We start from the raw sequence: 14,585 nt of genomic DNA, 5'->3' as shown, positions 1-14,585 counted from the left end.
GAACGTGATTGCGGACGAATTAAGCCGCCTCAAACAGGTCCTTCCGACCGAATGGACCTTAAATCCAGTAGTCAGCGACAACCTTTGGAAACTGTGGGGCAAACCCACTGTGGATCTTTTTGCGACGTCGAAAAACCACCGTCTGCCCCTCTTTTGCTCTCCGGTCCCGGATCCTCTAGCATGGAGCACAGATGCAATGCTTTTGGATTGGACAAGCTTAGATGTGTACGCCTTCCCTCCCTCGAATGATCAGGAAGTAATCAACAAGCTGTCAACGCATCAGAACACCTCCATGACCCTTGTAGCGCCATTTTGGCGAACAAGGAGTGGTTTCAGACTTTATTCGCCTTCTGGTAGACTACCCAAGACTACTTCCACAAAAATGGTCTCTGCTCAGACAACCCAACTTTCTCAGATTCCATCAAAGATTATCCGCCCTGGCTCTGACAGGCTTCAGACTGTCAAGCGCCTTGTCAAAGCAAAAGGATTTTCGAGACAAGCTGCAGAGGCAATTGCAAAATGCAGACGAGCTGCTTCTACAAAGCTCTACCAATCAAAATGGACAGTCTTCAGAAGGTGGTGTAGCCACCACAACGCCTCTTCTTCTGAAACATCTATAAGCCAAATAGCTGATTTTTTTTATTTTTCTAAAGTCCATCAAGAAACTATCGACCTCTACCATCAAAGGGTATAGGTCGATGCTCAGCTCAGTTTTTAAGCACAGAGGAATGGACCTATCTTCTAATCAAGATATCACCGACCTGATCAAATCCTTTAATACGTCCAAAAAAGATAGTTCTACCAACGTCTCTTGGAACGTAGACGTTGTACTTAAGTGGCTCTCAGGTCCTCAATTCGAACCTCTCCGTTCCGTTTCCCTCAGGAATCTCACGAAAAAGACTCTCTTTTTAACGGCTCTCGCTACTGCCAAACGTGTTAGCGAATTACAAGCAATAGACAAAAGAATAGGCTTTGCACAAGAAGACGCAGTCTGCTCCTTTTCTCTTGGTTTGCTAGCAAAAAACGAGGACCCTTCTAAACCCTGGCCTAGGTCCTTTGTCATCAAGAACCTTATGGATATATTAGGAACTGAGGAAGAAGAAAGACTCCTTTGCCCAGTGAGGTCCCTCGGGTACTATCTTAAGGGGACGGAGAAGATTAGAGGACCTTCGAGCAACCTCTGGTGCTCCGTTAAAAACCCAGTTCGCCCACTCTCCAAAAATGCCATATCCTTTTTTCTGAAAGAATTAATTAATATTAGAAGCCCACTCTCAGATCCAGGAAGAAGCTTTTCCTCTACTTAAGGTTAAAGCTCACAAAATTAGGGCAGTAGCAACTTCCCTCGCCTTTAAACACAACTTGTCTTTTTCTTCAATCCTACAGTTGACGTTCTGGAGATGCAAGTCCATATTTGCCTCTCACTACCTGAAGGACATAGAAACTGTTTTTGAAAATTGTAGCACTTTAGGACCTTTATCTGTGGCTAGCATGGTGCTGGGAGAGGAAGCATGAGGAATCCATCTGTTCCTTTGCTATCCACTCGCCTTGACTTAAGGTTTTGAGTCGTTGGGAAGCCTGGGGGTACATTGTACCTGGAGTACCCACCAGTTCGTACTTTATCTTTGATAACGGTTGGGTGTTATGGTTTTATTCTGTGGTGTGGGTGACAGTGTTTTCATTTTGTATTCTGGTCTTCGCCCAGGGCAAGGGCATCTTTTAAAACTTTGTCAGTATACGGTGTACTTCCTCCGCTGCAAAGTTTCCCACTAATGTAGTGGCGACGTCCACTACAAGTTGAGAGAAGCGCCGACCAGAGGCAGTACCTTCCTGCAGCAGCTTTCTCAACAGGTAAGGAAACAACAAACATTTATTCAATGTTAGCGACCTTTCTGGTCCAAATTCAGTACTTTCTTAATGTTTTGGAGTAGAATATGTCCATGCTCTTTCCCACCTCCTTTCAATGTGGAATCAGCTATGTAATTACTTGGTAAGTTACTTATATAAGAATGACATTTTTATGGTAAAATAAAGTTTTATATATACTGTACTTACCAAGTAATTACATGATCGGAGCCCGCCCTCCTCCCCTTGCATGGACATAAGAGCATAAAACGAATTGAGCTTTCCGCTGGTTTGTTTCCTCGAGTTCCGGATGGTGGCGGGACGTTATCACCTACACACTAACGATAACAGCGCCACCGCACGAATTTTGAATTTCTAAGCTGCTGTAGGTTAGGGAAACATAGCTATGTAATTACTTGGTAAGTATATATAAAACTATTTTATCATAAAAATGTCATTTCTTTGTTTTTACAAACAAAAAGATAAACGCAATCGTGTGCATAGGGTACGCACGTATGCACACACTCATACAATGTCATCTGTGAACTTGCTACAGCCTAGTATTTGGTGATGGCTTGTCTACATGAGAAATTTGCATTTTAAATATTTTTACGGTGAATAGAGATAAAATATCTACAGTGATAAAATATCTTTTGTACTGTTATGAATTGTTTTATAATCATAGGTAGAGTCAACTAAACTTGTAATGAAATACAGTACAGTAAGGTAAAAAAAGCTAGAGCAGTGGCAACACGTACAAATGTATTCACACACTCACTGGATACTAGATGGCATCATGAACATCTTTTCCTAGTAGGGTCAATCAGCTGATTCTGAGAATGTAAACATTACAAATGGCAGATGATAGGTTTTTTTATACATAACATTGCGATGATACAACATAATACAATAATACAGTGGACCCCCCATGTTTGCGGGGAATGCATACCAGACCCCCCCACAAATAGTTCAAGTCCACAAATAGTTAACACCCCCCTCTAAAAATGCTGTAACTGCCTATCTTGAAAGTTCAGATACCAAATTTATGCTTAAAGTATCATCCTGCATCAAATATACTTAAATTGTCTTATTACTCTATTAATCTTTGAAATTATATTATTAATATAATTTCAAAGTCATCTTAAACATTAGTACCCTTAAAAATATATTCATACGTAGTTCTAAGCTTTCCAGCTAAAACAGAAAGAGTTACCCCTAATTTATATTCAGCCGGCACAAGCAAGAGAGAGAGAGAGAGTGTGTGTTTATCTCTCTGATCTCTCAAGGAATGTTAATCCATTTCTCTTTAAGCGAATGATAACAAAAAATTTTTTTGTTGTCTTCCAAAGTTGTACCTTTACATTTTTAAAACGCTATGAACTAAGTATCTGTTTATCTAGTTATTTCTCGCATTCTATCCTGTGGCAAGAGAGAGAGAGAGAGAGAGAGAGAGATTTTTCAGTATACATATCCTTCATAGTGATTGGCAACACTGACCACCCAGGTTACTTGACATTTGACAGGTTCACCCTCCCCCATGAGCTCCAAGACTCAAGAAAAAAGATTGGGGGTGAAGTTTGTGTTTTAAATTTTTTTATGTACTTCCTATAGAAATGCTTAGATGTTGTAATTACAGTTTATTATTATTATTATTATTATTATTATTATTATTATTATTATACCTTTCTAATATTTGAAAATTAGTACTTATTATTAGGTAAATTGTTTATTTCTCATACCAAACAAATAAACATACCATAAAACCATAAAAATTCTCTCATATCAGTAAGAGAGAGAGAGAGAGAGAGAGAGAGAGAGAGAGAGAGGTTATGTATTATTTCATCTTATTACATATTTAATCTTACAGTAGTATTATTATTATTATTATTATTATTATTATTAATCTTAATATTTAAAAAATAGTAAATAATTTTTTTAACAAAAATGTATTTAGTCATGAAAATAACATCAAAATTAGTGAATATTTCTTGATGAAAAGTCTGCGAGAGAGAGAGAGAGATGTTTTTCAGTATATCGCAACACTGACCACCCAACCCTTGCTGTTAGATTACTTGACATATTTGACAGGTTCACCCTCCCCCATGAGCTCAAGACTCAGGAAAAAAGATTGGGGGTGAAATTTTAAATTTTTTCATTTACTTATAGAAATGCATGAATGTTGTAATTACAGTACAGTAATACTTGATCTTACACGATTCGAGTTGCGCGACCACACACACACGAACTTTTCACTGGAACCTAACTAATGGGCATACGCGATTTTTCACAGACACACGAAATTCTTGAGAAACCCAGAAGTGGGTGTTTAATTTTGAAGTAATTTACAAGTTTTCATGCTTTTATGTGTAAAATCTGTATGAAAAATGCATTTCATGCTTTTATGTGTAAAATCTGTATGAAAAATGCATTCATGCTTTTATGTGTAAAATCTGTGTGAAAAATGCATTTCATGTTTTAATGTGCAAACTCTCTATGAAAATGCATTTCATGCTTTCATGTGTAAAATCTCTATGAAAAATGCATTTCATGCTTTCAGTGTAAAATCTCTATCGAAAATGAATTATTTTTATTTTTGTATATGCATAAATATGATGCAAAGGTAATTTCAGCACATTCAGTTAGTGTACTTTTACAAGATGTGATACCCAATTGCAAAGTTACTGCACTTTTCAAAGATGATACCCTGCAGAAAATGCTTGTTTAATGTTTGAAGTACATTTATAAGTTTTCATGCTTTTAACTGTAAAATCAATATGGAAAATTTATATTTATATTTCTGTACATAAATATCATACAAGTGTTATGTCCATTTGCACAGTCTTTGTCACAAGGACTTTACATGACCTTGAGATGAGGTTGTTCAGTCGTGCTCATTTGATAAAATTAATTCGTTAATGTAATATCAGAGATGTAACTAAAAGTTGTATAAGTGTCATTCTTTGAAAATTACTCTGTTCACCTCGGAGAAAAGTGCTGGTGCAATCTGTATGTGCATGTAATTACAGCACATTCAGTTGGTGTACTTTTACAAGGTGTGATACCCTTAGTTACTGCATTTTTCAAAGATGATACCCCTGTAGAAAGTGTTTAATTTTCAAGTTTTCTTGTTTTTAGGTGTAAAATCAGAATGGAAAATTTGTATTTATATATTTGCGCATGAATACGGTACAAAAGCAGTACAGTTACTTTATTACAGTATCTCTCTCTCTCTCTCTCTCTCTCTCTCTCTCTCTCTCTCTCTCTCTCTCTCTCTCTCTCTCTCTCTCTCTCTCTCTCTCTCTCTCTCTCTCTCGTTCGTAGTTAGCGCTCAAACATCTTATTATTTCTCTGTACGTCATTACCTGTACAGTATATAATTTTAAATGGATTGAATTTTACCTGTACTGTACTACCTTCTACGAACATTATGTACATGTTTTCGATATTTTATGGAATTGTACTTATGTTACGACTGTGACACATGACGTTTTGCCTAGTGACGCAAAGAAAACGGCATCCCATGAATTAAGGGTAACATTAGTATACGTACGCACCTACTGTAAATGCGCTATCATGAAACTGTACAGTACTCAGTTTTTATGTCAACCATTTACTGTATTCCTTTTTTAAGGGTAATAAGCTAAATTTTAAATAAAATTACACTAACTTTAGTTCATTTAAAAGTTAGCTTAATACTTTGGGAGCTTGATTAGGGTCATATTTAGTACTTAAACTCGGAAATAAACATTTATTAGCATTTTTAAAGACCATGCCAAACTTTCGCGAAAATTCACCTTGCACGAGGGGCTCCGGAACCTAACCTCGCGTAAGTTCGAGGTATGACTGTATATTATTATTATTATTATTATTATTATTATTGTTATTATTATTATTATTATTATTATTATTATATCTTATTAATATTGAAAAGTAGTGCTTATTATTAGGTAAATCATTTATTTATCATATAAAACAAATAAACATAAAATAAGAATTCTCTCATCTCAGTAAGAGAGAGAGAGAGAACTGAAATAGGAAGGGAGAAAGAGAAAGATAAACATTATGCATTATTTCATCTTATTACAAGTTTAATCGTACAGTATTGTTATTAGTATTAATATTATTATTATTAATCTTAATAATATATGAAAATTAGTAAATCATTATTTTATCATAAAAAATGTATTTAGTCATGAAAATAACATCAAAATACACTAATTAGCGAATATTTCTCGACGAAAAAGTCTGCGAATCACTGAATTTTTCGCAAATAATTTATAGATATGTTCCACAGAAAATGCTGTGAATCTTTGAGTCCGCGAATCGTGAGAATGCAAATGTGGGGGGTTTACTGTACAGTATACAGACAGTCTCCGGTTTACGGCGGGCTTGGCTTACGACATTCCGAACTTACGACGCTTTTGAAATATATTCATAAAAAATGATTTCCATGGTTACAACGCATGCTCCAGGTTCACGACGCTGACAACGCTGCTCCAACGGAAGAAATACGGCTCCAGAATGGTCAATTTTGGAGGTTTTTCTGTTGAAAAACACAATGTAAATGCAGAATAAATTGTTTTCAAGGCACCCAAAGGATTAAAAGTAAGGTTTTCCTACGATTTTCAATGGTATTTCGGACGACGCTAGTCCGACGACGATCAGAAGAAATATGCATCCAAAACAGCAGAATGGTCAATATTTGGAGGGTTTTTATTATGAAAAACTCAATATAAATGCAGGATTTGTCGTTTTCAAGACACCCAAAGGATTAAAAGTAAGGTTTTCTTACGATTTTCGACGGTATTTTGGGCGACGGCAGTCCGACGATGATCGGAAGAAATATGCATCCAGAATGACAGAATGGTCAATATTTGTAGGGTTTTTATTATGAAAAGCTCAATATAAATGCAGGATTCGTTTTCAAGACACCCAAAGGATTAAAAGTAAGGTTTTCTTACGATTTTCGACGGTATTTTGGACGATGCCAGTCTGACGATCAGAAGAAATATGAATCCAAAACAGCAGAATAGTCAATATTTGGAGGGTTTTTTTTTATGAAAAGCTCAATAATAAAAATGCAGGATTCGTTGTTTTCAAGACACCCAAGGGATTAAAAGTAAAGTCTTCTTATGATTCTCAACGGTAATATTTGGGATGACTCGGTGCCCAATGCATATGATGGAAAAAAATTCACATTCGCAGATTTTTTCATAGAACAATATTCACTAATTACTGATTTTTATTCTATTTTCATGACTAAATACATTTTTTATAATTAAAAAATTATTTGCTAATTGTAAAATATTAATATTAAGGTAACCACAGCAAAGTATGTATAAAAGTTAAATTAAAATCCTGTGAAATCATAGAATGCTTACTGATGTAATCACTTCATTCTCTCTCTCTCTCTCTCTCTCTCTCTCTCTCTCTCTCTCTCTCTCTCTCTCTCTCTCTCTCTCTCTCTCTCTCTCTCTCTCTCTCTCAAAAGGGTACTTATGTTTAAGAGGACTGAAATTATATTAATAATATAATTTCAAAGATTAATACAGTAGTAATAGGATAATAATTTAAGCTATATTTGATGTAGGATGATACTTAAAGTAAAAATGGGAGAGCGCTGTAGTTCTGTGAAATTCAAGTCGTTTTCTGGTAGATAAGTGGTGAGAGAGAGTCAGTCTCTCTCTCTCTCTCTCTCTCTCTCTCTCTCTCTCTCTCTCTCTCTCTCTCTCTCTCTCTCTCTCTCTCTCTCTCTCTCTCTCTCTCTCTCTCTCTCTCAAAAACAGTAGAATGGTAAAATTTGGAGGGATTTCATGAAAGACTCAATAAAAATGCAGGTTACATCATTTTCAAGATACCCAAAGGATAACTCAAAGGATTAAAAGTAAGGTTTTCTTACGATTTTCAATGATTTTTTGGTTTACAATGATTTTCGGCTTACGACGCAGCCTCCTGCCTTTTTGATCCATTTGCTCCTGCGCCTGGCTACCTTGCTTCCTTCCTGTGCCATTACCAGTCTTGTGTTTGGGTTAACAGATGTTAACTTTGTAATAATAGTGAAGTGTTGTGCAGTAGAGAAGGTGGCTACTTGTCCCTTGATGCTCCTAGACAGAGGTCACTTTCAGACTCCCAAGCACCAGGGAGATACAGTAAACCCCCTGTATTCGCGTTCTCACGATTCGCAGACTCACCTCACGTATTCGAGGATTTTTCTGTGGAACACATCTACCCACTATTCGTGGAAAATTCACCCATTCGCAGTAGTTTTCTCTGAGAAGTATTCACTAATTACTGTATTTTCATATTTTCATGACTAAATGCACTTTTTGTGATAAAACTATTAAAATACTTATGTATAAGCATTTTTAGAGGGGTTTTAAGTATTCGCGGATTTTAGCTATTTGCGGGGGGTGCAGAATGCATCCCCTGCATATATATTTCTAATATATAGAGACACCACCCTACTTACAAATATTCAGAGATATGAACAAATGGAATAGCAAATTAAAATTGTGTTCAGAGCTCTCCCCTTTGCCACCTGTAAGTTTAAATTTTGTTCTATATGCTTATTGTGGTTAGTTAAAAATTTTGCCCTTGCCCACAGTACAGCACCGTAGTGCACACCAACCCACCTCCCCAGAATCTTGTACAGGTAGTCCCCGCTTACTGGTGGCATGGGTTAATGGCATTTTGGTGTTAAGAGTCTTGGCTAGCGTAGTCGTTAACCAGATTTTCGGTAAGCAGTATATCGGCGTTTTTAACTGGTTTATCACCATCGGTAAGTGGTTTATCAGCGCCGGTAAGCAGTCTATTGGTGCCGGTAAGTGGTTTATAGACCTTGGTAAGCGGTGTATCAGCACTGATACCTGGTTAACGGCACTATTAAGCGGGGTTTTCGGCACTATTATTGCTGGTTTTCAATTAGTGGTGCTCGGCTTGGGACGGAAACCCTACCGTTAACCGGGGACTGACTGTATCTGCGCCAGTGGTAAGATGCTCTATGTTGTACTCCAAGCTATTCCTGTGTTTTTATCATGAAATTCGTAGCCCATCCAGTGGTAAGTAGAAGGCAAGTAAAGATGATGGCAGTGGTAAAAAGCGGTAAGATATCTCAATGGAAACTAAAGTGGTGATTATAAAGAAACTAGATGGTGAAAAAATGGTGGACATAGCACGCATGCATAATATAAATCGTTCAACTGTTGGCACAATATTTAAGAACAAGGAGCGAAATATGAAACATATTAAAAGTGCAGGCACTATGCTGATAGCAATTACAAGCAAGGGAAGGGGGTAGCTGGTGGAAGAAATGGAAAAACTTCTGGGTATCTGGATGTAACATCAGAGACAAAGGTCTGCACTGCTTAGCCTCATGCTGGTTCAAGAAAAGGCTAAAAGCCTTTATGACGACTTGAAGGCTAAGGCTGGCGAAAGGTTTGCAGGTGAAACATTTTCAGCAAGGTATGGATGGTTCCATTGCTTTAAAAAATATGCTAATAACTTGCATCATGTGTCCGTTAGTGGTGAGGCAACAAGCGCTGGCAAAGCAGCAGCTGAAAAATTTACCAAGGTGCTCAAGGAAATCATTGGTAAGGAAGGTTTTACCCCTCAGCAAGTTTTTAACATTGACAAGACAGGCCTTTTCTGAAAAAAAAAAAAAAAAAAAATGCCAGGAGAAACATATCAGCCATGAAGAGAAGATAGTGCCAGGATGTAGGGCTAACCTTACTGCTTAGTGGTAACGCAACGGGAGACTTCAAGCTAAAACCGCTCTTAGTGTACTGCACTACAAATCCACGTGTACTCAAAAACATCACGAAGAGCTCTTTACCCATAATCTGGATGTCCAGTAACAAAGCCTGAGTGATTCTTACTGTATTTTAAGACTGGCTTTCCCATCACTTTGTTCCCAAAATCAAGCTGTACTGCCACAAGAGTGGGATTCCTTTCAAGATTCTCTTAATCTTGGATAATACCCCTGGACACCCACCTCACTTAAATTTCCATCTGGATGCGAAAATTGTACATTTACCCCCTCACAACTTCATTCCTTCAGCCAATGAATCAAGATATACAGGCAGTCCCCGGTTATCGGCGGGGTTCTGTTTCTGAGGGTGTGATGATAACCGAAAATCAGCGATTTCGGCACTTTTTCAGCGATTTTCATGGGTTATTGGCGCTGAAAAGGACCAATTTTTGGTTATCAGTGCTGAAAAGCAAGGTGAAAACTAATCAAGTTTTGCCTATACGGCTTCAGGCATATGCATTTTCTTTCATAAAGTATTCAAGTCTTAATTTTTTCTGTTAACGTAGATGGGGATGACATTCGTACATTAAGTACTGTACCTAAATACAGTATGTAAATATGCATTGAAAAAAATATATGAAATAATGAGAAGTTTAAGATCACGTAAATCATACGGGTACTCACCAGTGATGAGTGTTGATTGAAGATGATGATGAATTAGCTGTGCAGTCTGATGAATGACAATGAAAATATGACTGCACAGTAAAGCAGAGGAGTTACATCTCCTCTGGGGACACCTCTTACCTTTCTTCAGGCACTTCCTCAGGGGTTTCGGGAGGCTTTAGAGGGTCCTTCTTCATCTGCTCAAGAAACATGGTGATAGACAGCTGCTGTTGCTGTGTCTTCATGCTGATGAGGGAGTTATTATACGGTGCCATTGCCGTATCAAGGCCATTTGTGAACTTTATGAAGTGTTCCATATATGGATCCCATGCCTAAGCTGACTCCTACCCCTTCTTAATCATCCTCTTAAGTCAGGATAGACGTTCCAAAGATGGGCCCTTGCCCTCCTGCTCATCCCCTGAACCTGGCGTGTCTTATCCCTCGCTGGCAGATGTCGTCAGCTCTTCCAAATCCTGGTCTGTCAGGCTCAAGTGGGCATCAATGAGGGTGCCTACTTCATCCTCAGTGATGTCATCAAAGCCTTCTCCAACAAGCATCCTCGCTGATTGGACTGCATTATCAATGGCCAAACATTGAATTTCTTCAGGAGAGAAGCCCTTATAATCATGAACACACTCCAGCCACAACTTCTTCCAGCACACATTAAGGATATCTTTTTTCATATCTTTCAACGATCAGTCGATGATGGTCAGACGTGGCAGTCGTGAGCTTACGCCAGTACTTCTTTAGCATAAATTCACTGCCGGTGTCCATTTTCTTCACAAGGTGCTTGAGGGAGTTCCGGATGTAGAGTGCCTTGAAGGCACGGCTCATGCCCTGGTCCATAGGCTGGGAGGAACTCGAGCTGGACTCCATCGTAATAAAGATCCAGAGGGTGGCCACCAGCATTATTCATAATCAGCAACACTGTGAACTTCATGCACAAGTCGTTGAGGTAATCCTTAACTTGAGGGATGAAGCATTAAATGAACCAGTTAGCGGTAAGGATTTTGGTGATCCAGGCCTTGGGGTTATGCATCCAAAACACAGGCAGCAAGTGCTTGTTCTTATTCATGAGGGCCCTGTGGTTTACAGCCTTGTAAATGAGGCCTGGTTTCAATATGAAGCTATCGACATTGCCACACATGATGAGGATAACCCCTATCCTTCTGGGCTGTGAACCCGGGGGCTCTGGCTTCGTCCTTCGTTAGGTATGTACTTGAAGGTATCTTCCAGAACAAGCCAGTCTTGTCCATATTGAACACCTGTTGTGGATGGTAGCCCTTGTCCCTGATGATTTTCTTGAAGGTCTCAGGATATTTAGTGGCTGCTTCCGCATACTGTATATAGAAACACTGTTTAGTTGGAGCCGCCTCTGAAAATGGTGGAACCACCCCTTGCTGGCCTAAAATCCCTGAGGAGCTGATGATGGTCTTGCTTCTTCCTCTTCCTCCTCTTCTCCAGCGGGTTTGTCGAAGGCTAAGAAGTCTGCTTCTTGTATGTCGCTGCCTTTTGTAACAGTCAAAAACTTCTGGTATAGTTGTCTTGCCTTCTCACAAATAATGTTGGTGTCAAGGGGGATGTTCTTCTTACTGCAGTCCGTGATCCAAAATGCCAAGGCTGACTCCATCTTCACGATGCTCATATCACACACAGTGGAAACCTTGGCACTACCATAGAAGCTAACACTCATGGCCTTCCTTATCTCCCCCTCTTTCTTCTTGATGTACTGGATGGTACTCTCATTCATGCCACAATGCTGGACTACTGCTCTGTAAATTCTCCTGGAGTGTCATGACCTTCCTCTGGCACTAAGGCTCTTTGCCAGAAGCCTTAGAAGGATCAGGGCGTTTAGGAGGCATCTTAGGGCACGATTACACATATTAGCACTGCGAACAAAGACAAGTATTCAGGTACACAAGCAAAACACTCGAACAGTGGAAGGATATGCATAAGTAGGGCTTTCTCTCGTGGAGATGTACTTACATGCATCTCCTTGAGAGAAAGTCTTGGGGTACACAGTCAATCAGCGCCAAGGGTATAGCCAGTCAGCCCCAAGGAAAATGAATGGCGCTCCTGGATTGGCTGCTTTGCAAACACCCGCCAATAGCTTGCCAAGAGCATTGTGCCTAGGTATTTCAGCTTCCCAACATGCATTTTCCTTTTACGAGCTTTGTGTATGGAATTTCTGGGGGTGGTTTTGGGGCAAACATTTTTTAAGAAAAAAATACATTTTATTGATATTTTGCTGTTTACATTAATTTTAATATTTGAAAATTAGTACAGTAAATAATTTTTTTTTTAAATACTGTAGAGTGATGGGACAGGTTCTGCAAAAGTAATCAAACCTAACATTTCATTCGGAGGTAGTCCTGTCATTCTACAAACTACCCATGTATTTTAGATATGCTCTACTATCATTGTAAAACACTTTATCATCATTTCAAAATCATTTAACAACACTGCAAAATAAAGATCTTACGAACAATTCAACATATGAATGGCCATCTGGAACGTAACCTGTGCGTAAGTATGGGATATCTGTATAGATTTACACCATTGTGGATTTCTTCACCCTTTTAGTGATTCATGTTATCATGAAATTTATATGAATAATAATACAGTAATAATAAAACCAATGGGTTTTTTTTAAGCAAACTTACAAGTTGTATTTCATAGTTTGCTTTATTGTAATTATTTTTGTTATATTTCTTTACGTAATTCTTTTTTTATTTGTCAATTTATTGTTCATACTGGGCTGCTTCCCCTAATGGAACCCTTGGGCTTGTGGCATTTTGCTTTTCCATCTAGGGTTGGAATTCTACTAGTAGCATTGGTATTTTTCTAATGATGGAAATGTTGAATGTGAAATGTATTGTTAGAATTTTGTTAAATTGTTTTTGTATGCCATAAATGTAACTTTTCATTAATGTCATAGGTAAAGTTTAATCTTCCTTGTTACAGATGTTAGTGGCTCCTGATCCAAGCTATTGGTACAATCGAAATCCATTGGCAGATGAAATATTTATTACAGACGTTACAGCAAATCTTATCACTGTTACCATACGGGAGTGCAAAACGCGACAGGGGTTCTTTAAAGGTACTGATGAGAACCAGAATTCACAGTCTTCAATCAAGTGATTTGAGCCTTTTTTGGGTTTTGTTTAAATTACTCACTGATGTAAGTATACACTGTACCTATTAGAAAATGAACTTTCTCACATGTTTTGCATAATTTTCTATGCAGTAAATGAGAATTGACTCAGTATGTCTCCAGTAAACCAATGTTTATCTAAACATTCTTGCACTGATTGTGATTTTCGAACAAGCAAGTGCATGTGGACTTTTGTCATATTTTACTAGTGTAATTGCTTCCATATACTGTACAGGTTTTCATATACTGTAGTGTCATTGAGTGGCACTTCATACGTACTGTATCTTGAAGAAATAAAAAAAATATCCTGAGTATTAAACTGTATAGTCTTCCAGTTTTGGTGGTTGGCAGTTGGATATATACTTGGGGTATGTAAATGATAAAGCACTGTACCTGCAAAAGTAGTTGTAATAAGAAATGTATACTGTACTGTACATTATTTTTATTAAAGTATGAATACTTCTGCAAATTTGGTTTTGGGTGCAGAAATTCCATGATATTTTGTATTATATGTAATTTTTAATTGTATATTTTTTTCAAGTAATATATCCTGAATTGGTATGCATAGATGTATTGAAAGTGTTAATTTTTATGAACTTTTCTCTATGTAATTTTTTTTATGAACTTTTCTCTTTGTTTAATAGAATTTCTCTCTCTCTCTCTCTCTCTCTCTCTCTCTCTCTCTCTCTCTCTCTCTCTCTCTCTCTCTCTCTCTCATATGTCTTGGAGCCCAAATGGTAAAACACTTTGTAGATATTAGAGGATGATAATATATATATTTTCAAATTTCATTTTGAAGTTTTATATCAAGTTGGAACTGATTTAGGGCTGACAAGGTGATGGTAGAGTTTTAAGAGAACAAGTTTATTTGTAAGTATTTAAGATTTCCCTGCCAAAGAAAAAATTATAGTGTGTTTACTTCAAATGATTAAAAGAAATTTTAGTACAGTTATGATTTGTATTATCATTTAAACCTATTTGTAGTTGTTAACATATCCAAAGACATTTAAAAAAAAAGACAAAAGAATTATTTTTTCATACATTTGGTAAGACCAACCTACATACAGTTTCCCAAATTGTGGCAAGCTACATACAATATCCTCACTGTGTATCAAACTCCATTTTGTGGCTATATAGCAAGTAAGTACTTCTTCGGATATGGTCTCCCTTGTTAAAAGT

General features: G+C 37.6%; 1 protein-coding gene across 2 annotated transcripts in view; it reads left to right on the top strand.

The window, feature by feature from the left end:
- Nucleotides 1-14,359, top strand: part of Pc (Polycomb) — a 222,881-nt gene extending 208,522 nt beyond the window's left edge. For both annotated transcript variants that reach the window (XM_067124195.1, XM_067124194.1), the window contains one exon: nucleotides 13,217-14,359. In XM_067124195.1, coding sequence (XP_066980296.1) covers nucleotides 13,217-13,393 — 177 coding nt within the window. In that variant the 3' untranslated portion in view covers nucleotides 13,394-14,359. The remainder of the gene's footprint in view (nucleotides 1-13,216) is intronic.
- Nucleotides 14,360-14,585: the final 226 nt, after the last annotated feature.

Source organism: Macrobrachium rosenbergii, chromosome 22 (assembly GCF_040412425.1).
Source record: "Macrobrachium rosenbergii isolate ZJJX-2024 chromosome 22, ASM4041242v1, whole genome shotgun sequence".
Lineage (NCBI taxonomy): Eukaryota > Metazoa > Arthropoda > Malacostraca > Decapoda > Palaemonidae > Macrobrachium > Macrobrachium rosenbergii.
This window is presented reverse-complemented; position numbering and strand designations above follow the sequence as displayed.